Source organism: Temnothorax curvispinosus, unplaced genomic scaffold (genome assembly GCF_003070985.1).
Source record: "Temnothorax curvispinosus isolate PA1 unplaced genomic scaffold, ASM307098v1 QBEX01011708.1, whole genome shotgun sequence".
In the NCBI taxonomy this organism is placed as follows: domain Eukaryota; kingdom Metazoa; phylum Arthropoda; class Insecta; order Hymenoptera; family Formicidae; genus Temnothorax; species Temnothorax curvispinosus.
In genome coordinates, this window is record NW_020221488.1 from 14,822 (window position 1) to 36,848 (window position 22,027).

At 40.6% G+C, this 22,027-nt stretch overlaps 2 protein-coding genes across 2 annotated transcripts; one reads left to right on the forward strand and one right to left on the reverse strand.

Annotated features, from left to right (window-relative positions):
* The first annotated feature begins 1,852 nt into the window (after positions 1–1,852).
* LOC112461732 (transcriptional activator cubitus interruptus) lies at positions 1,853–19,492 on the forward strand. Its single transcript, XM_025027098.1, has 12 exons — positions 1,853–1,950; positions 4,323–4,576; positions 4,891–4,980; positions 7,215–7,412; positions 8,657–8,931; positions 10,808–11,062; positions 11,354–11,518; positions 14,041–14,205; positions 14,413–14,838; positions 15,009–15,542; positions 15,617–15,886; positions 15,986–19,492. The coding sequence occupies exons 1-12, from the start codon at positions 1,853–1,855 to the stop codon at positions 17,441–17,443; spliced, it is 4,188 nt and encodes a 1,395-aa protein (XP_024882866.1). The 3' UTR covers positions 17,444–19,492.
* A 1,214-nt stretch (positions 19,493–20,706) lies between these two features.
* On the reverse strand, positions 20,707–22,015 carry LOC112461734. Its single transcript, XM_025027101.1, has 4 exons — positions 21,940–22,015; positions 21,191–21,339; positions 20,871–21,003; positions 20,707–20,781 (listed from the first exon to the last, which is right to left on the reverse strand). Exons 1-4 carry the CDS (start codon positions 22,012–22,014, stop codon positions 20,731–20,733), a joined length of 408 nt encoding a protein of 135 aa, XP_024882869.1. The 5' UTR covers position 22,015; the 3' UTR covers positions 20,707–20,730.
* Between the last annotated feature and the right edge of the window lie 12 nt (positions 22,016–22,027).

The following is a 22,027-nucleotide window of genomic DNA, read 5'->3' on the forward strand; positions in this document are numbered from 1 at the left end:
TTATTAAACAATGAAGAAAATCTTTTGAGTTTTGCGTATACAAGTGATCTCGCTGTACGAAATTCACTTGGACTCGTCGAAGTCGCAGAAGGGTGTAACTCTCGAAGGACCCGAGGCGCGCTAAATATAAGATTATATGACTCAACCCCGCGACCCCGCGTGTAAGCGCCAGGCGCAGAACTATATCTGCGTGTCCATCGAAAATAATTCCAGCCTTTAGGCCCGCGACGTTTCACGACTTTTCGTAGTAGGGGCTTAAGACGTTCACTACGGTGTCCAAGTCGCCGACACTCTCAGTCGAGAAAACGCGATCCTGGCCTCGCGCCAGGATCGCGACCATAGATCACCCCGCGAAGAGTGTGCAGAGTTGTGAAAAATTATCTCGAGCTCGGCACGGAGCTTCACCAACAGTCAATGACTGGCGCAAGCTACTGTAGAAATCCGCGAGGTAAATGGACGTGAATGGCATTGTTTATTTCCTCTTCTCGTCACAGATTCCAAACGGATTTCCACAATAACTTGCCAGGGAGATAATCTATATCGTCGCGTAGCAGTGATAAATATTAAAAACTGATAATATTTAGTGATAATATTTAAAAAATGATAATCCCTCAGTGTCACTTTCCTTCAGTCATTATCCATCTTTCTTTCTCCTCTTCTTTTTCACGGTCGCGTTTGAAGCGCGTGCCATTCGCGCTGCCATACAGTCTTCGCGCCACATGGTTTTCTTCTCTCTACATATCGTCCTCGTAACAACGCGTTCAGCAAACGGCACAGCGATAAATATTATAACTTGAGACTTCGTAAATACACCGCACTTTCAACGTCTTCTGAATCAAAGCCCGCCGTTTGTACTTTAAATAACGTAGAAAAAATAATTGCGTCACTTATCCGATCAATAATACGAGGATTAATGATCAGGATTCCCTTGGGCTCATAAAGATTGATACAACTCTCATTATAAAGCGTCAATTTTTTGACGAGTCACAGGATTATCGTTCGGCAAATTATAAGGAGTCATCTTACACCGCTTTACGCATATCCGATGTAGAGAGGGATGAAGTTTGGCGAGGGCCTAATCTCTCTCGCCTTACCACATCGCGCTGATCGGCTTTCGGCTCGTGCTTAAGCCGCATCCTTTTACCCCCGTTTCGGCTCGCCCCTCGGTACCCACACGAGCTTCTTTCCGTCGCGTCTCGTCGCGGTCTCGATATTTCTTTTTCAAGTTCCGAGGCAACAGGGAAACCGGGCAGATGTTCCCGGGCACCGCTTAGCTCGCCTCATTACCACGAGTCACGTTAATGAGCTTGCGAACCTTAATTCTTCACCCAGCTTCGCCGACCCTTCTCCACCTCTTTCTGCATCCCGAGATTAAACCGACCGAGACGTCGCGTGTCTGCCCGGCGATCACTGAATTATCGCCGACGAAATTTCAAAGAATTCTCATCTATTCGACAATTCCGACTGTTGGGAGTTGCACTTCTGCTACGCGATTCTGCAATGAGTTTGACGCGCACGTGTACGGAGAAAATTCAAATCATGCAATCATCCAAACAATGGCCCGTATTAATCCAGATCGCATTTGATTTAGAAACCACATACGAAAAATGACCGTAAGAGCCTAAACTTCGAAAGAAAGATCGGACATGAACGATTTTAATATAGTCGAGCGCGTCGCCGAGAAGGAACGAGCGGTGGCCATAAGAATTTCAAGAAGATCCCTGGGTTCCCGAGGCGGATGGGTCGTAGATAAAGATAGATGTGTCGGTTTCCGGCGTGTCGAGTTAACGACTCGAGTTTTATCTGTCGGTGGGGGGCTGTTTCGACGGGGACGGAAAGCCGTGGCGTGGCAATGAGTGGAAGAAGAAGAAAGTCGCGGATGAATCGCGTGCGCGAGACGGAGAGCCCGAATTTCGAGGGGACGGTAACAAAGAAGAGTGAAAATAAGAGGTACGGCAAGGCAAAAGAAAGAGGAAGGAAAAAATAATTTTTTTTCTCGCACCGCACCATATACGCGTGTCTTGAATATATGGTTTGACCTAAAAAACGATCCGAACGATTATTAATACAAATGAAAATTTTATGTCCTTTTATGTCGCTATCGTCTTAGATGAAATAACTGATTTTAATTTGAAGTACTTTTTGCAAGAAATATTTTGCTCTTACGATTTTTATATCCCACACTCTTCTTTCACCGGAGAAAATAAATCTGGCACGTCGGATATGTGTCGTCGCGGTTGCATGGATATTTTAAAAACTCGCGGACGGTGTGTGACAGACGCTTAAAGCGGTGGCTGCAAAGGGAGAAGGAGGCAAGTAGTAGAAAAGGAAGGAAGGACAGCAGCCAGAGGCAGAACCATACCTCGAGTCATCTGGCAGTCAGCAGGATTGGAAATAGACACAGCTCGCTCTTTCTCTCTCTGTCTTCCATTCCTTTCCTTCTCCGTTTCCACTATGAGAACTCTCAATCTCCGTCTCTCTTTCGGCCATTTCTCTCTCGGTGCGAAAAGAAAAAACGGGGAACACGAGTATGCCAAACCCGGCGGAGTCGACGATGTTTTCATTGTAATGGTCCCTCCTGATTCTCTCTTTCAGTCGACTTTTTTACGGGATCCACTATACTAAGCAGCCTGTCAAAGCGTTCTAATTTTTGTTCCGGCGTCGCCGCTTTATTAGAGGAAATTATTAAATCGCTGGGAAAGGATTATTCGTCGTGATCGACTCGATGCTAATATGTATTCATTATTTTGCATAAGTTGATTAATATTATTGTAATAATCTTAATTATTTAATAATTTGCCATCTTTGGTGTCTGGTTCAAAAGCGCTAGTAGCGTAAAGTGTTTTCGCATCTTTTTCTGCCGTTAGTGGCCACGAGAACGAATGCGGAATTGAGAGATTCCTCGACCTGTCAACGAGTATCGCGACAAATGTTTTAACACGTTCGACCATGCAGTGTAAGCGGGCAGCCAACAGGCAGTAATCAAAATCCGTGGACACTGAGCAAAGTCAAACAGCCGACCCGGTTGTCTTTACTCAGCAAACTCGTGGAAGCGCGGAGCCAATATTTAGACAGCGACCGACTCAAACATCGTAATCCGCCTTAAAACGTTGCGACACGCGCCAATCGTTCCCTCCGTCCTTGTTCCGCAGGATGCTATTTACTTTATCATTCGCGACGCACCGTAATCACCGCCAGCTAATTAAACCTTTATATTTGTATTGATATTAGGGCTTTTTTCCACACACAGCACTCTTCTTTCCGTTTGACCACGAGATTCGATTAGCTAAGAAATTTTCCGTTTTCTCGTGATCTCGATGAGAAGCTTTGACCTGTTTTAATTATTATTAAATGTGACGATGTTGATGGGATTTAATGCAAACACGGGCTACCTGACGTTGATCACGAATTTTCATGGATCAGGACGATGACATGTTTATGAGAAACTTTAAAAAAGAGTAAAAAGTGGTACTTCAAAGAAAAATACTTTCGTGATTATTTCTTGATGCTTGAAATTTTTCGGAGAATACAATGGACCTTTCTCGTGATTTGTATGTTTTAGCATTAAAAAAACTTATTACTGCAGATAAGTTTGTGCGCACTGATTTGTAAATATACTGGTTTATTGTAATATTTAATATGAAGGATATAAGCGCGGTTCTTAACTGTCTTGAAAGACGCAGCTCTACTCGCACGTGACTGTCGTTAGTAGAGTTTGAGTGCGGAAGAACTCGGACGTCGAGGAAGAGGATCTTTGAAGGCACCGGACACGCATCGTTTCTCGATGTTTCGAGCGTGGCGAATTGCCATCATTCAAAACGAGACGCGCCTGCCTCTTTCGCGGCGCGGTTTGTTTCCTCTCTTCTGGATCACGGTCCACCGTTCCTCGAAGCGAACGAGCGCGCGCATTGTGACGTCAGCGAGAATGACAAACAAAAACGCATTATCTTATCCCGCGAACAAAGTTATACTTTGATCATACGGCCGTGCCATTGACGGAAGACACCTGTCTCCGTCAAGAAGCGACGCGAATAGGAGCTTTGACGAAGAGACACGCGCCATTTGTCGCGTTCACGAAGTGTGTCGTAATTTCATCCGTCAAACAAGAATGCTTTTCTTTCTCACTCCTCGCTGTAAATCACAAACGTCCCGGTAGAAATACGTTTCGTTAATGAGAGGGGAGATATGCAGGGGATAGAGAACCGGCATTTACACCGTGATCTATTAGCAATTTCTGAAAATGTATTTCGTTCTTTTAATAGACGTGAACGAATTAACTTAACATTTTCGATTAACCTTACGTTCACGTTTACGCTTTTCAGATTATCCAGCTCGACGGCAATTGGAACACCCGGTAACGGCAGCGGGGGTGGCGGCGGAAGCGGCAGCGGAGGTGGTGGAGGCGGCGGTGGAGGTGGGACTGCCGGCAACGGGACTTCCGGTGGTGATTTTCTACGTAGAAGTCATCCCCTCGCGGAACATACGGCCCTACATCCCGCTTACCGGATCAACTACATGGACCACCTCTACCATCAACTCCAGGCCTCCACGCACAGTCCCAACACCTCACTACACGGTAATTATCTGACCATATATGTACACATAGGTTCAGATAGAAGCGTTCGCGAGCAGAGTACAAGAACTATCCGTTACCTCTTCTATGACAAACGACGAATCGGAAGGCCCCGTAAAGGGGACCCGCATTTCCGCCGGAAGTCTCTCCTCCAGCGTACAAAAGCGCTTCGAATCTGATTCATCGCGCGTGATCTGTGTCGTGGTAATAACGCGCTTTTACTTCCCTCTTCGAGCGACGACCGGAATGGTGTCTATTTCGCAATCCGTCGCTATGTTTTACGCGAATATTTTCTTATTTTTTTTCTTTATTTTCAGGACTGGGTGGTTTGGGGCCCGAGTACCTCTTACACGCGGCAGGTCCTGCCAGCACCCTCGCATCGTCCGAATTCCCGTTCTCCATTGATGGTAAGTCCAATAACATGTATCCTATCTTTAATGTCCACGCTGACGTGTGTACGTGTGACTGAGTTATGTGTGCCGTGCCTAGCCCCATAGGTGTAGTGGCACTACCGGCAGGTAGGAGATCGACTGGTTAAGAAGCCGAGAGGCTAAAAGACGACCGAAAGGGTAAACGGGGCCTCGTTAGCCGCCACCGCCGCATAATTGAATCGACTCGGAGCGACACGACCTCATTAACACCTTAGCGCCTACCCTACAGGTTGTCTCACATTTCCTCTTCCCGCCCTCTTTATCTTCTCTTTCTAATTCGGACTCAATCTCTTCGCTATGCCCAATTTTCACATACGTTTTCACATACTTACATCCGTGTGTTTTCAACAATCATAGTATTGTAAATCGAGCATTTGAAATTTTCTGTCTATCTTAACGTCAAAATATTTGAGCGATTAAAACGTTGAATATTAAATCCTTTGCAGTGTAGCAGAAAGGTATTTCTGCGAAATAACGATGAAAATAATTTAAATATTGATTATAATGTACTTGATAAGTGAATTTAAGATACACGAAACTAAGAGTTGAAACGATCGATCTTCAGTTCAGCACAATAAACAGAAAATTTGAAAAGCGCTGTAGTTGCCGTGGCATGCCTCGCGTAGTAGTATCGTAGGAGCCGCGCCGATCGGAGTGCACGATTGCACCAATTTACATGTCTCAATCCCATGTTCGACCTGTGCGAGGGAGCGAAGAGAGGAGTTGAAACTTATCGAGCGTGTCGGGGTCCTGGAACCCTCGCGGGGGGAAGGGTACTTTCGTAGACCGAGCGAGGGATGAACGGTAAGGAACGAAGGAGGATCCACATTCGCATATTCATTAAAGTCAGCGAGAACTGTGTGCGACGCGACGCGAACCGGATATGGTAGGGCCAACTTTTTGGTCTCGGCGGATACGATAATCGATTCCTGTTGCGAAGAAGACGACGCGAAAGAATCTGGGTATTCGATCGTCGTATGATACATTTTTTTATATGTATTTTAATCGTCAATTCGATTTGATGCATTTTTTGGAAAACGTATAACACAACGTACACAATCGTAAATGCCAGTCGAGCATTATAATACCTAGGAAACTGCGGCAACAAACTCACGTGAAAGCAAGTGTAGCAATGTGAGCCGATAAATCGTTCATTGAGCATGCATCTCACGTCATGCGGAAAAACCGCACGGCAGTTTAAGCCGTCGGTTTTCGTTCCGCCGCCACCGCCGCCGTTGACCACCGTAAATTTGATCATTGACCGAATTAATAACCGATGAAGGGGACAAAGCACAGCCCTCCGTGCAGGCCGGCGCGACGAGACAAGGAGGAGGAGAGCGGGTTTTGCAAATAAAAAAAATGAGAGGAGAAGGCGAGCAAGGGGATCTCCAACTGCGAGTAACTCTATACCCGTTGTGCGCGAACGAGCGATCAACCGAGTGGAAACCGAGGAGAAGGGTAGGCTCGCTTCTCGTGCTTGTCTTCTGTGTATCGCGTTGCTCCTTACACAGAAGAAGAAGAAGGGTAAAGAGGGAGGGGAGGGAGAGGACGAGAAGGAATAGTGGAAGAAAAAGGGGTACGAAAGCGAAGTAGAGAGCACTCGCGGCTTAATCCCGCGACGGTAGAGCAAGAAATCTGGTTGGGGGAGGACAGGAGGAGAGAAAGAGAGTGAGAGTGAGTGAGTGAGAGAGAGAGAGAGAAAGAGAGAGTTGACAGTGCCGAGAGAAGGACGAGAGAGCGTAACCGCCACCATGTAACCAACGATGGTACGTACAAGCGAGCCGCCACCACGCTCTTAAGAAAGTGGTTTGTATATTACGTCGTTACGCTGCGGTCGCAGGCAAATCGCCGCTAAAATGTTCAAGCCACAAGATCGGGCTCTCTCCTTCGGTCTTCTCGACTCTCGCTTCTCTCCCTCTCTCTCTCTCTCTCTCTCTCTCTCCGTACATTTAACGTTCTTAGTTTTTCTCCACTTTCCATCTGACTTCTTCCTACCTATGTACCCGATTACCACCTCAGCGAATGCCAAAAATGCGCGTTCCAAGGCTTCCAATGTTAGCACATGATAGTGGTAATTAAATTGTAAATTCTGTCAAGTTGTTTGACATAGGAATGGCGAGCGAGTGAGATCGAAAACGTAATTGGAGACTGGAAGTTGGAAGTTTCTATTTACAAATGTCAAGTTAAATTCATCTTTCCTTAAATTTCAGTTTCAGCATCGTCGCGACTAGGAAGTCCGCGAGCCTCAGCGATCAGGGCGAGTCGGAAAAGAGCGTTGAGCAGTTCACCGTATTCGGACAGGTTCGACATCGACAGCATGATTCGATTTAGCCCTAATAGCTTGGCGTCCATCGTCAACGGTTCACGAAGTAGTAGCGCGAGCGGAAGCTACGGACATCTCTCCGCTGGTAAGTAAAATATCCGCCTACAATTCCAATCAGTCGGATATTGAACAACTTTGGAAAATTTCTATCATAAAAGAGAGTTAATTCTTTTAATGATTATTCAAATATGCGTTGGGCATCAAGATACGACATGACTTATAAGATAGCTTATGAGACATGAATTATAGCAAATAATAAATTCTGATGACAGGATTAAAGGGTAAATGTACATTAAGGGATACATTGTCGCTCTAGCGAGCAGGTACGCTTTTGAGGAACGATCGAGGATGATAGGCGGCGACGTATTACAGTACCAGTGCACATAAAGCCATTATATAGGCGGGAACCTTCTTGCTTGCGAGTTAAGAACGCCCGGTAATTTGCGATTAAATGAAGTAATTAACGAATTAAAATTCAGACGGCGTGGCACGCCAGTCGTTTGTCGGCGTTGCATCGTCGAATACCCGCAGGATGTTCCTGCTCGTTAAATTTGCCTTCGATGCATACACCATTGTGAAATACACATCACCTGCACCGTTCTATCTTCGTCACCCTTTCCTATCCATCTCGCTTTCACCCTGTACACTTTTCAGCGATCCTAATTTACATTTGTACCATAGCTAATGGAAATTAAATTCACCAGAATTCACTGATAGTATTTCAATCGTTTATAATATTTATTCTTAATTCAACCAAAGCTATGCCGATAATTATAATGATAAAAGAATAATGTAAATATAATTTTAATATATAAATTTATAAGAAATTGCATTCGGACAAATACGAACTTATTCGAGTTACCATGTATGCACAATCTAATAGTACAGTTCCTACCTACGCACGGTTACTTTATGGTCTCGTAACAGAGGCTCGCGATTGAAATGCAAGCTTAGCCTACGTGCCGGAAGTCCGGCGTGTCGTGCTCGGACTGTCAAAAGAACGGACATGCGGTCCGATTTCGTTGTTATTCTCCTATTGCAACCATATTCGAGCGATTCGTGTAAAGCATTAAGCATCATCACTCACCAATCGCCAAATATTCGTAAATTCTCGGGTATCCTTTAAATACTTGCATCACGTAACATCTGAAAGTCTTTTTTTATTTTAAATGAATTGCTGTTGCAAAGTTATTGCATTTTTGACGTTATAACCGCGAAGCAAATATCACATTACCAAATAATCATAAGGAGAAGAAGCGTTCTCTATTAAATAATTCCTACTTCTCTGGCATATATACCAGTAATTAATCGATCTGCATTGTGTCGCAGCAATGAGTCCAGCGTTAGGCATGCATCCCAGCATGGCGCCGCACCTGCAGCAGCTACAGGCCCACATTTTGAGGAGTGCGGCCGCGGCGGCGCTTTTACCTCACACGCACTCCTTGCAGCCACCCGCACCACCGCCGCCACCGCCGCATCCTCATTCTCACCCCCATACCCACGGACTGTCCTCTCATTCGCAATTGTACCCCGGTGTGCCGCCTCATTCCACGTCGTCGGCGACGCTCAGCCCGCACGGAGTTGGAGTGCCCCCGAAAAGTGAGGTAAGTGGAAAAAAAAAACAAAAAACGAGAAGACTAAAAATGTCACCTGCCGCCGCTAACTTAAGCTCCAAAATTCGACGTTTTTCGATGCAAATAACGAATAGAGTCTCGTTAAATATACTAGTAATTAAGTCATTTTGACGGCAAGCACGGTTTAATCGGCATTAGATTCAACGAACGTATTGTGGCGCATAGACGTTAATTCCGGTCAGGAGGAGAGCGCAATATGCTCGCAATAGCGACCCGGGAGTGCCATTCGATCGTTATTGCGAATCGAGGGTACGACGATATACACTCGGTGGCCCGTCATCGATATTCATTGGGAATAAATAATCGTACTCTCGTAACCCCCTCCCCCCATCAAATGCCCGCTCGACCTTTCTTAGCTACGTCCCGTTGGCTTCGTCTAACGATGGGCGACAATGGAACGACGAAGACAGAGGAGGCGAGAGAGGGAGAGAAAAAGAGAGACGGAGAAAAAGATTGGGTTACTCTCTCGCGAGAGGGTCCTCGGGTTACAAGCAATCTCGCGCACATTATTTCGTCCGATTCCACCCCCTCCCTAACGCACCTTTATTTTCCCTCCCGCCGATCCTTTCCTCCTTCTTTTACTCAGGTCCGTCGCTTCCTCGTCTTTGTCGTTTCCTCTCTACCGCCATCGTCGCGGCGGACCCGCGCTGATTTATTTGCATCCGCGCGCTCGCCGACGTAGGCGCGGCGTTTTCATTTTCTGCCCCGCGTCCACACGCTGTAAAGTTTACCGGCGTGATTTGCATCGGTTTGCATTTTGCTTTCCATCGTCGTGTTCCGTTGTCGTCGTGCTCGTATACGCGTGTCGCGTACTTATATACGAACGGGAACTCTCGCGATCCATGTTTAGGCGATATTTTTTATGAGAGCTATATACTGTGCTGTATAGTAAGAAATTAAACAGTTTTTTATATTTATCTTAATCTTTTTGATTACCTTTCAAAATGTTCAAATGTATTCGCGTTTTCGATTTCATTAATTATGACGCGTCATTTATATTGTATATTTTAAAAACGCAGAAGCAAAGCCAAATTATCGCAAAATATTAAAGTTGTCACGTAAAAAAAAATTCTTAGGATACTAATAGCTCTCTCATGTATCATCAGTTTTTTCTACTCAGAAATATATCGTTACTAAAAACATTTTATCATGCTCTTGTTACTTTTATCTCTGCTAATACTTATTTGTAAAACTGATTAATTAACTTGAACTGAATTTCTGCTTAAATTATTACGCGTGTGGTAGCAAGAAGCAATTAGAATATTCCTAAAAATGCTTACATTAAGTGACAATGTTAAAAATGTAACATATAATTTACATTCTATTCTAATTTTTATTGATCTACTTTCGAATATAGCTTAGCCAGCGCTTGAATACTTATCGTCTATAAATCTGTATCGCAACATAGTGCAGATGTGGAGAAACCTGCACATACACACGTTTAATTAAGTATTTGGAGTTATGTCTCTATCAGAGAGAGAGTACGTAAGACCAAAAGGAGGAAAGAGTAGCAACATGAGCGATGTATGGGGGTTTGCAACAATCGACCGAATCACTGCGTTTCACAAACGTGATAATTGCAAAATTGCATGCATCGTGCGCCGATATGAATTCATGATAAATTGATATAATTACTATAATTAATGAGCGATTGGAACTTGAATGTAATTGCGTAAACTGTGTCCACTTGAAAATACTCTACTATTGAAATTACAAGCATTACATTCACGATCTCAAATTCTCCGAGCATCTGAATAATAGATAAAAGAAATATATGTGTGTGTGTATGTATTAAAATACGATATTTATTTAATTTTATCTTTATCTCACTCTTTTTCACGTATAGAGCGTAGAGTCATGTCGAAAAGCGTCGGAATCATCGACTCGCTCGGTGACGGCCGAGGCCGACACTTCCTCAAGGCGGGCCGCTACCAAAGTCAAGAGGGAACCGGCGACAACGACCACCAACGCGACCACCACTACCGCCCCACCGACTCACCCTCAAGGTCTTAGTCCTAGTGAGGATCTCAGAGACGAACCTGGTGACTTTATCGAAACGAATTGTCATTGGAGGGACTGCGGTCTCGAATTTCCTACACAGGTAATATACGGACGTGCAACGATATCTTAATCATTTATTTCTTCGTCAATAAGCGAGCGCTAAGAGCGACGCGAATAATTACAATTCCTACGCGATTTTCGGAGCATCGAGCAGAATGTTAATGGGAATAATCAATTTTACACGACGTTGAGGTATTTCTTTATAAATTATTTAAAGAGAAAGGGAAAAAGAGAGTTAAAGATATAACGATATCGTACTATCTCTATATATCTCAGCGAGAAGCCTCGGTCTTATCCACATTAATCTGGCATGCATCTCCCTTCAAACCAGGACGATCTCGTGAAACATATCAACAACGATCACATACACGCCAACAAGAAGAGCTTTGTTTGCGGTTGGGAGGAATGCTCGAGGGAGGAAAAACCCTTCAAGGCTCAGTACATGTTGGTCGTGCACATGAGAAGGCATACGGGTGAAAAACCACACAAGTGTACCGTAAGTAAAGTACTTACTTGTTTCTCCCGACCGCGAAAATTTTTTGTATTAATCAATCACAACGCGCTGTAAATGCTGGCGGAGTGACTTTAAGAAATTTCGTAAATATCGCTATTCATTATTTCAGAGCGCGTTTTATTTGACTTTTCACTGTTAGCTATTAAAAACATTTAAATAAAAATAGCAATCGATTGTAGAACTTATTGTTAGAGTATTAATTTGTTGGAGTATTTAATTGAATTAATACCCCAATTTAATTGAAGTACTAATTAATTAATTGAGTATATTTGTATAAAATAATTTTTGTAAATTTTATCCTTAGTGATAGTTTTATTTCTATAGCGATATGCTATGAAAGAGTGAAATTACGCTAAACATAATGTGATATCTGTTATTTCATGATTTAATAATAAGCACAACCTCTCTTTTATTAGATTTATGTTTGCGCTTCTTCGATAACTTTGAATAAAATTACATATAAAATACGAAACACGTCAGCATTAATGTACGCAAAAATATTACGTATTCCACAAAGAATAATTTCTCGTCAGTCGCACGCGCAAAATACATATACATGCATAAAGAATACACAAGATATAATACATGTATAGATAATATGTAAAAATAAGTAAAAATTAAATTGGTACATACAAGTGTCAAGAAAAATATTTAATTTATATGAACAACAGATTTGTATTATGTATTTCGCGTATAAACTCTAAAGATAATCTTGAAAGAATTTGTTATCATGTGGATATTTAATCTTTCTAATATAATAATTCTAAATAATTTTAAAAGGTTTTTAAAATAATTTTTTATTCCTATTTAAGTTGTTTCTATTGCTTACTTTACAAAATTTCGATAAAATGTAATTAAAGGAGAAGAGAAGTATTTTTCTCCATCTTATTCAAATTATGATTTTATACTTTGCAAAATTTTGAAGAGAATTCAAAGAGAATATTTTTTATCCCTGTTTGAATTAATTATGCATTTTACAAAATTTTTAGAAGACAAAATTAAAAAAGAAGAGAAACTCTTTTTCTATACAATTTAAATTAATTTTATACTTTGTAAATTTTCGAGAATCCGGAATTAAAAGAGAAGAGATATTGCTTTATTCTTACTTAAAGTAATTTTTCGCAAATCCACTTCTAAAAAAGGTTTCTTAAAAGACTCACCGTCGTCGACAAGCTGCGTTCATCTCGACCAATCCGTCGATGTCTGCGTACCACAATTCCATCGCGAATCGATCGTTTCTGCATTTATCCGACGCCCTCGACGTTCAATCACAGACTCGGCTCGAGTAACGCACATGCGTGTCCGTGAGCGAATTCTTCTGACGGAGACGTCGACAATTACGAGCACTGAAAATCGCGCGCGAACAGATTAATTAAGGATGTAAAGGATGATCGTCATGGCGATCGCTCGTCCATGCATTCGTCACTGCCGACTTGTTATGCGCGACGCGTTCTCGATCGAAATTCTGAGAAATCTCGACGCGTCCGTCAACGGGAGACAAGCGAGCACGGAGAAAATTTTATAGTAAATATTACTATGGTGTCGCACTAGCTGCGGACCATCGAGGGATTTTAAGTTAAATTACTATGTTTATGGTAAAAATTACGTTATTTAATCGTTTTTAAAACAATAATTATAGTATTTTAACTTGAAATTCCTCGGTGGTCCGCAGCTAGTGCGACACCATAGTAATATTTACTATAAAATTTTCTCCGTGAGATTATGCGTTTCGATTAAACACCGTCGCGACAGCTTGTCTCTCGACATCTTTTCGCGTTTTCCGAACGAGCTCTCGCTAAACGAGCAAAATATCGAAAATACGTATATTAGAAAATGGTTACCGAAACGGTGCTTCAGGTGCTGCTCCGGACACGACGCAACTCCAATCATGAAATGCTGTTAATCGAGCGGCTGCCCGAGTCGATTCGTACGACGAAAATGATCAACGCCTTTAAATTCGATGTCCTCGGCACTCATTCGTATTCGAGATTCGCCCCGGATGAATAAACGAACGCGAAAATCGGAGCGATCGCGTCGTGGGGTGCGTACCGTGAAACGCGCGCGGCGCGGTGTGAACTTATCGGCGCTTCGAAATATGGTCACGGACTGTACCGCGTACGTTGGCGCGACGCGGGAAATATGTATACGACGACGCGGCACGGTGAGAAATTATTAAGTAAATAAATATCGCTGATGATTAGATTAGGGCAAGAGATTGAATCGCGCACGATTTCGCTTTGATGAACTATTAGAAGAAACGCGTAGCTATTAATTCAATTGCTAACTAGCGATGTGAAACTGTGAGGACGCGAATACTTTTTAATATAGCATATAGCGTTCTCTAAATGCTTGTTTTCTTTTTCTCTTCGTATTCTTTTTCATTGCTTTCAATATCTACACTGGTTATCGAATAGCGTGTTCGAGAATTGTACTTAATCTGTATTTTTATATCACATAATAGTATTGCAGAGCTATGTATAAATTAAAAATTGTTTTGAATACAGTTCGAGGGTTGCTTCAAAGCCTATTCGCGACTGGAGAACCTCAAGACTCATCTCAGATCTCATACCGGCGAGAAACCGTACACCTGCGAGTATCCTGGCTGCAGCAAAGCCTTCAGCAACGCCAGCGATAGAGCAAAGCATCAAAACAGAACGCACTCCAGCGAGGTATTATCCTTTTTCTTTCTATCTGTAAAAAGAAAAAAATATATTTTTTTAAAGTTTCGAAAGACGGGTACAAGTGCTAGATAACATATTAATTTCGTGGATTAGTAGTCATCATCTGATTGTCTCTTGGCTCATGATAGGTCGAACGATCAGCAGTAATTATTGCCTGAAAATTCTACATCTATTTAATTGTCTTTTCTTGTCCAGAAACCGTACATTTGCAAAGCTCCCGGCTGTACGAAGAGGTACACGGATCCGTCGTCGTTGAGGAAGCACGTTAAGACTGTTCACGGCGCCGAGTTTTATGCGAACAAGAAGCACAAGGGCGGCAACGGTGGTGACGGCGGTGGCAGCGACGAGGCCGGCGCGGGAGGTAACAGCCCCAGCAGGAGTGAGGATTTACCTCCGAAGACACCCAGCCTCTCAAGTCCCAGCGTCAAATCCGAGAGCGAGGCGAACAGTCCGCCCGGGATCATGCAGCAGCAGGGTAGTCCGCTGGTGGGTGGTTGTAACGACGAGGTCGCGGGAATGGGCGCTCTCACCGGTGACGGAATCGCCCTCGCCGAAGAACCGTGGAACGAGGAACCCGACGACTTGGACATCGCCGATCTTCCTGTAGCGCTACGCGCCATGGTAAAGCTTTCGAGGATCGCTCGAGAAACATGTATGGATTTCGCTAGATAAGAGAAGCGTTCTAACACAGAATGAACTTTTTAAGGCTTGCCTTTTTTATGCTTATATATCTTTTGATGTTCTTCGACCTCGACTCTTGTCAAGGATGACACTGTCTCGATTATTCACAGGTCGGCGGTATGGAATCGCAGCAGCAATTGCAAGTGCCGGCACCCACGTCGAGAAATCGGCTGAAAGGAAGACTGAACGTCAAAGGCATGCCGAACATGCCGATCGGCGTAGCGAACATGCGCGGGATTCACGGTGTCGTACCTCAGGGTAATATCGGTGACCTCAATAAGAGGATTACCGATTTGAAGATGGAGGGTGGCGGCGGCCAGACACGGCAGACAAGTCTGTCGGATCTTCAACTGAGGTTGCAGCCGTTCGGTGAGCCGCGAAGGGACAGCAACAGCACCGTCAGCACTTATTACGGCAGTATGAGATCGGCGGATCTCAGTAGCCGAAGGAGCAGCCAGGCGAGTGTCGTTAGCGCCGTTAGAATGGGCCCAGGACCGGAGAGCTTCTACGATCCGATCAGTCCGGGTACGTCTAGGCGAAGCAGCCAGATGAGCACCGCTTCTAGCAGGATCGATCAGAATCATCTTCAGGGGCCTTACTCGACGAATAATCTTGTCGTTCAAACGCAAAATATGTCCCTACAGGTATGCCTCGTGCCTACGATTGTCGTATAGAAAGACAGAAAGTGATTTTTAAACTACGTAACATTTTTATGCAGAGCATTCAGGGGATGCCAAGCGACTGGAATAATCCGAGCGGTCATTGTACTCAACCGTCGAGTGACCGACGAATGTCCGAACCCATTCGTAGTAACCCGGCCCAAAGGACTTCTCCTCCGATCCCGCTCAGGCCAAGATCGGCACAGCTGCCCGAGCTTCAGCCCGAGCTTCATCCCAATCAGGAGGTGATTCTGGATGAAGTGGGCGAAGGTGAAATGGTGGAAAACAAGCTAGTTATTCCCGACGAAATGATGCAGTATTTGAATCAGGTAATCATGCTGGTGTGTTATTTAAACTATTCAGATCCGTAATATATTTCTCTCATGCTAATTTTTTTTAAAATCTCGAAATTGATATTGTCACTATAGGTTCAAGCGGGTGGAAATCAAGTCAGTTATCGCGGTAGTCCTCTACCGATCTGCCAATCGCCGATATGCACGAATCCTCTGCATTATCAGCGACAGGTGCAGCCTACGTGCAATTACAACCAATCGCATCAGTCACATCAACAGAACTGTTATTCTTCTCAGCAAGTCGTTCAACAACCCTGTCCGAACTATCAAAATCCCTCGTCTGCGTCTTACGGCCAGTGTCCGAATTCACGTACGACTCAACCTCCGTCGCAGTATTGCCCGCCGCCAAATTATGGGTCTCAAGTCACTGGCGGACAAGTGGCAAGTCCAGCCGCGGGTCAAGTCATGTCACCGAGTTCTCATTATGCCTCGGCTCACTTAAGCGATCAGCCGTTGACATCTCCCGCGGCTGGCGCGTTAGCGCCGCAGCACGCGCCGCAAAACCTGCCCCAGAACTCTGCCCAACTTTCCCGAAATTGTCCTCAGAACCACTCGCATCATGGTTACTATTCGGGTTACGGTTGCGCGGGTCAAATGAACGCGAACTGCAATGGCACCGGTGGCCCAGCCGGTCATCATTCTAATCAGACTTGCACATCATCCAATCACACCGTACAGATGCGGCTAACGAACAATTGTCAGCAATTATCGCCGCATTGCACTCAGCAGACTGCGCCCATGACCAATCCGCCAGCTATTGCTCATCCGAACGCTCAGTGCAGCCAATCCTCTGGTCAATGTACGAGGCCTATGGCAACGTCCAACAGTCAAATGCCCAACGTACACTCTGCCCAACAGTCTCCAGTGGCTAATCAGTGCGGTCCGATGTCACCCCATTGTTCTCAATTGAATCATGCGAACCAGGGGAAACCGATAAATACGCTCACGACAAATCTTCAAAGCTGTCAACAGCAGACTCAACAATCGGCCACAGCGCCCTGCCTGCAAGTCAACAACTGTATTCATCCCAGTGGTGCGCATCGGCAGGTCAACGACGGTAGCGGCGGGTCAAAGAGAACGTCACCACAACTTTGTAACGCTCAGCAGACTAACTGCAGAATGCAACAGCAGCAACAAACCTGCGCGCATAATTGTCAAACTCGCACGAATCCTCCTGCTCAGTACAACTGCAATTGCGCATGGACTTATGGAAATCAATGTTATCACGATCAACATGGTGGACCGTTGCCGGAAATACAATGCAGAGATATTAGCCAGTCGCAACAAGGCTCGCCGATAAAGCCGCCTCAAGGTATGCGACAAGACTCCTACCGCAGAACATTGGAGTACGTCCAGCAATGTAGGAACTGGTCCGTCAACGCTCAAACCCACGAGACCAACGTCTCCAGCTCGACGCATCCTTTGTCGTTGCCGCAACCTTTGCCAGCTAGCGCCAATATGGTTGTCAATGATATGACATCTTCGCTTAGCTCTTTACTAGAAGAAAATAGATATTTACAAATGATTCAATGACCCCATGTCTATTAACGAGAAGCATCAATTAGTTTTATCGATCGATGAAACAGTCGCGCTTAAACAGTTTTCCACTTGATTATTACATTAATAACATATAATCTTTAATATATAATTTGAATGAAATTAAAATATTAAAATTATTAGACACAAAAGATCCAGTCCGATCTTGTATTGGCATTTCTTATTTACTTGATTATCATCATAATCGGTACATGACTCTCTTAATATAAAATATTAAATATGAAACATTTAGCAAAATTTATGACGCTGATGATAGCTTCATGTAGATGCGGTCGATTCATAATTTGCAGATTTTGACACCTCATATGTCTTTATCTCATATATTTAAAGATTGTGAATGAGAATCCGAAGTAATTCGTTTTGAGAACAATAAATTAATACATTTGATAAAATTTAAAATAGAGCGTGGCTTTGTATAGAAACGGTTGATTCGTAATTAATAGATTCCTGGGTTCAGTCTTGACTCTTATCCGATATATGTTTCAGTTTATAAAAGGTTTGTTAAAGATTTAAGTTTTGAGTAAAGTATGAAGTGATTGTAAATTGTAACACGTTTTCGTGTTACTAATGCATGTATTTGGCGAAGTTTAGTATATACCGTGATAAAAAATATTGAAAGATATAACTAAATAAAATCAATTTTAAATTTGATTTGAGTGATCTACTCTAGTGATGGGATTTAGTTGTAATTTTTGGCCCGATTTTTAACAATTATTATTTTTCTTTTACCATTTGTATCTTACAATTAGCGACGAGTTACTAGACGTAACTAAAATGCATAACATTCTGTTTTAGGAATGAACGTATTATAAGTTGGGTAGGATTATACTCTTCCGCAGGTTAATAAGACCCTCTTTGATATTTTTTTTTAGAGAATTTAATTTTAAATATAAATATAATAAAAATTATAGATACAAGGAGAGATTTAGATAAAAAATCAAGAAGTAAAAGCATTAATCATGATGAAGGGAAAAAGTTTATATCCAAATCGGAATGGCAGATAGAGCTATTTTATATATTGGAAATAAGAAAAATATTGCAATATAAATAAATTCAATGATAAATTCTCACTCTTATATAAATATTAAAAGATTAAATCGCTAACTTCGCTGCAGTTCGTATATCAAGATTTTGTGTTGCTAATCGAAGCTGATACGGTCATAATCTAATGGGGATTTAATGGAGACACAGAAGCATTCAACATGCGAGCAGACAATGCTTATGTCTTTATTTTATTTGCATAGATTTCACTCTTCATTTCATTCCAAATAAAAATCCAATAGAGCGAAGTCGAAAGACTTCAGTGGAGTGAGTGAGAATCTTGCTTCAACTCGTTCTATCTCAGAAACTATTCCGAATTGGAATCATGTTTATATGAACTTTCTTTTACTAGGATTATGATTATCATTTTTCGTATTAATCTCTCCTGCTGAATCACCTTAAATACAGCACGTTGAAAAATGATGTAAACACATTCGGGGGAGACCAGGGGAACAAGATCATTTTCCAGCATCCTATATAATTATTTATACCTATATTTATGATAACATTATAAAATATATTATAATAATTATAATATTATAATTTTAATATATAATTATAATTGTAAAAAAAAAAAACTTTTGGATGAAGACCTTAAGAGCACTTACAACTATTTGTTAGAAAAACGATTCCAAAATAAGAAAGATACAGATCCTATTGTATTTATCTATATATATTCACTAAATCCCACCACTGATCTATTCAGCAAAAATCGACACTGTTTTTAAACAGCAAGATTAGTTTTATAACGTTAATATGGTTGATGTGGTCGTTACGTTGATAAAAATTTTAGAGTCGCGATGCAAGAATACAAAGTGCCTTAATCTTAAATAACGCGCATTTGAAAAGTGCCACAGTGTAAGTTATTACATTTGAAAATATCGATTCACGACATTAAGTACCTCGAAAATTCCGCTCATAGTAACTTAGAATTTTAGATATTAGATAATAAAGATATTCCGTATTTTGTCTACGGATAAAATAAAGTATATGTCTCCCTTTTTTGATAATAAAGACAAAATATATCAATCTTGCAACATATAATTAATAAATCTTTAGTGTATGACAAATACGGGATATTTTTTGAAAAAACCTATGTACTTTAAATTATTGTAAATATATTTTTGTAATATTATATATACATATATATACTTTTTGTACATCAATTTCGTTATGCGACGAGCGTGCCAACATAGCATTATCTTATCTATAATTAAGCTCAGTAAGATGTAGTATACATCGCCGTACAGTGTGATAAAAAAGAGAGAAATGAAGTCCATAAATAATCATTAGTTTACAAATGATAAAAATAACAAGACTTTGGATGCAAAAATCGGATTAATCTTAATAAAGGTCTGTAAGAAGCCAATTATAAAATAGAAACTGTAGATAAAATTTAGAGATAAGTACAACTAACAAAGAATGAAGATGAATATAAACATGGGGGTATATGCGCGTATTTCTAAAGTCTTTCGCCAATTATATATTTTGGAAACTTCAGAGAACAAATATTATAACACACATTTATCTTAACTTTTTAACATGTAACAATTTTGGAAGTATTTTAAATGCCTATAATAAATATTGAAATACAATGACAAAGGCGATAAATAATGAAGGATGAACGTTTAGAACTCAAAATGATAATACAAACACCAATATATGCACCTAATGCTGTTTTTGTTATACAAATGGTTTTTATATAAACTTTATTGAATTATGATCATAAAAATGTGAATTATTTTGTGAATATTATATATATTTACTACATATTATATGCTAATAAAACATGTATGATAGCCTATTGGGAGGAAGATACTAGAATGGAGTCTTATAAAAGTGCCTATTGCATTTGCAAAATTGTTAATTATTTCGAGAATAAATCATATCAAATCCAAAATCATGATTTGTTTATTACAATATCCTTTGCGCTTACTCACATATACGAAAAACACATACTTAGTACATTGTATTGATTAAAGTAACATCATTATTTCTAGAAATAATAATGTTGATAAAAGAGTATAAATCATTTTATATGTTAAAATTTATAACGTAAGAAATAAATAGACATTTATGATTGACAACAAAATAATTTTTATTCTATAATTTATTCTCTTTACAATAATGTAATTAGAAATTGTGGTACATAAAATTTATTATTTTTTATTAAATCTACATTATAATAATCTATACTAATCGAAACGTACCTCTCTCCGTCATTATCGCGTAGAATAGATGACAATAAAATAAGACAAGGATGCGTTTGCTAGCTACAAAAGACATTAATTTTGTTTCTTAATAATTATCTTAAAGTATAACACATTCAACATATTATAGCATAAAATATTTTATATTATACCGTAGCAAAAAACGGTAAGGACGCTACAAACAATCCACCAAACTTCAGACTAAAAGACTTGTTGCCTCTTAGCAATAGAAATAATATGAAGTTTTGTATGTATAGAGGAGTTATGTACCACTGAACTTCGTATCTACATATATAATAATAATATGAAGATCTAATAATTTGAGGAAGAAAGATACTTATATGACTTTCACAGCATACGTATATTTACTGTATGTATTATATTAACTACAGTATTGTATTAACTTCCACGTTGGATAGCAGAGTTTGTAAAACAATATCTGTATAATGTAATAAACTACGATATTTCTTACGCAGTGGCAAATATGAGATCATAATGATCTGTAATTTCTTGTCCGATGAAGTTGGCTAAGAACATGTATATAAAAGAAATACTTGTTGATATAAAAGTTATTGGAAGTTCCTCAGTATTATATGTGGATGATGATAAAATCTGAAAAAGCTAATGTACGAGTTTTAGTGCAAAAATCAACTTGTAAATCACAATTTGAATTAGATTCTTTACAATCTATTACAAAATTACTATAGAAATTTTAACTACAACTTATCGTTTAGATGAAACTGTATTACATTGTAATGACAAATTCTTTCAATCAATTTAATATCAGCTGTCGTTTTAATAAATAATATTAAAAAAAATTTAATAAATAGTAATAAAAAATATAAATAAAATATTTATGTCAAGGCTACTGTGTTTATAACTAATCTAAATTAGCAACGTTTTATGAATTAAATGTTTGGCATAATCCGATTTTTATCATAAAATGTTTTTACATTTAGTATTTAAAATTCGGATTATTAAAAAAACCTGGATAAGGATTTAAAATTTAGATTCAAAAGATAGCCACCGAATGCTATACCGAATAACATAAAAGAATTTAAATTGAAAAACTTTTTCTACAAACTTCAATCTAAAATTTGTAATTTGTTAAAACAATGTTACTGAAAATATGCAATTTAAATTATTAATATAAATTATAAAACAACACAGGAATGTTACACAATCCATTAAATGTAAATTTACAAGCGAAACGAAACTTACTCGAAAAGTATTAAGGCTCAAAATAATTACACTGAGTACTATTAAAAATATGAAACATATCTCAAATCTAGACATTAGATAGTCGGAA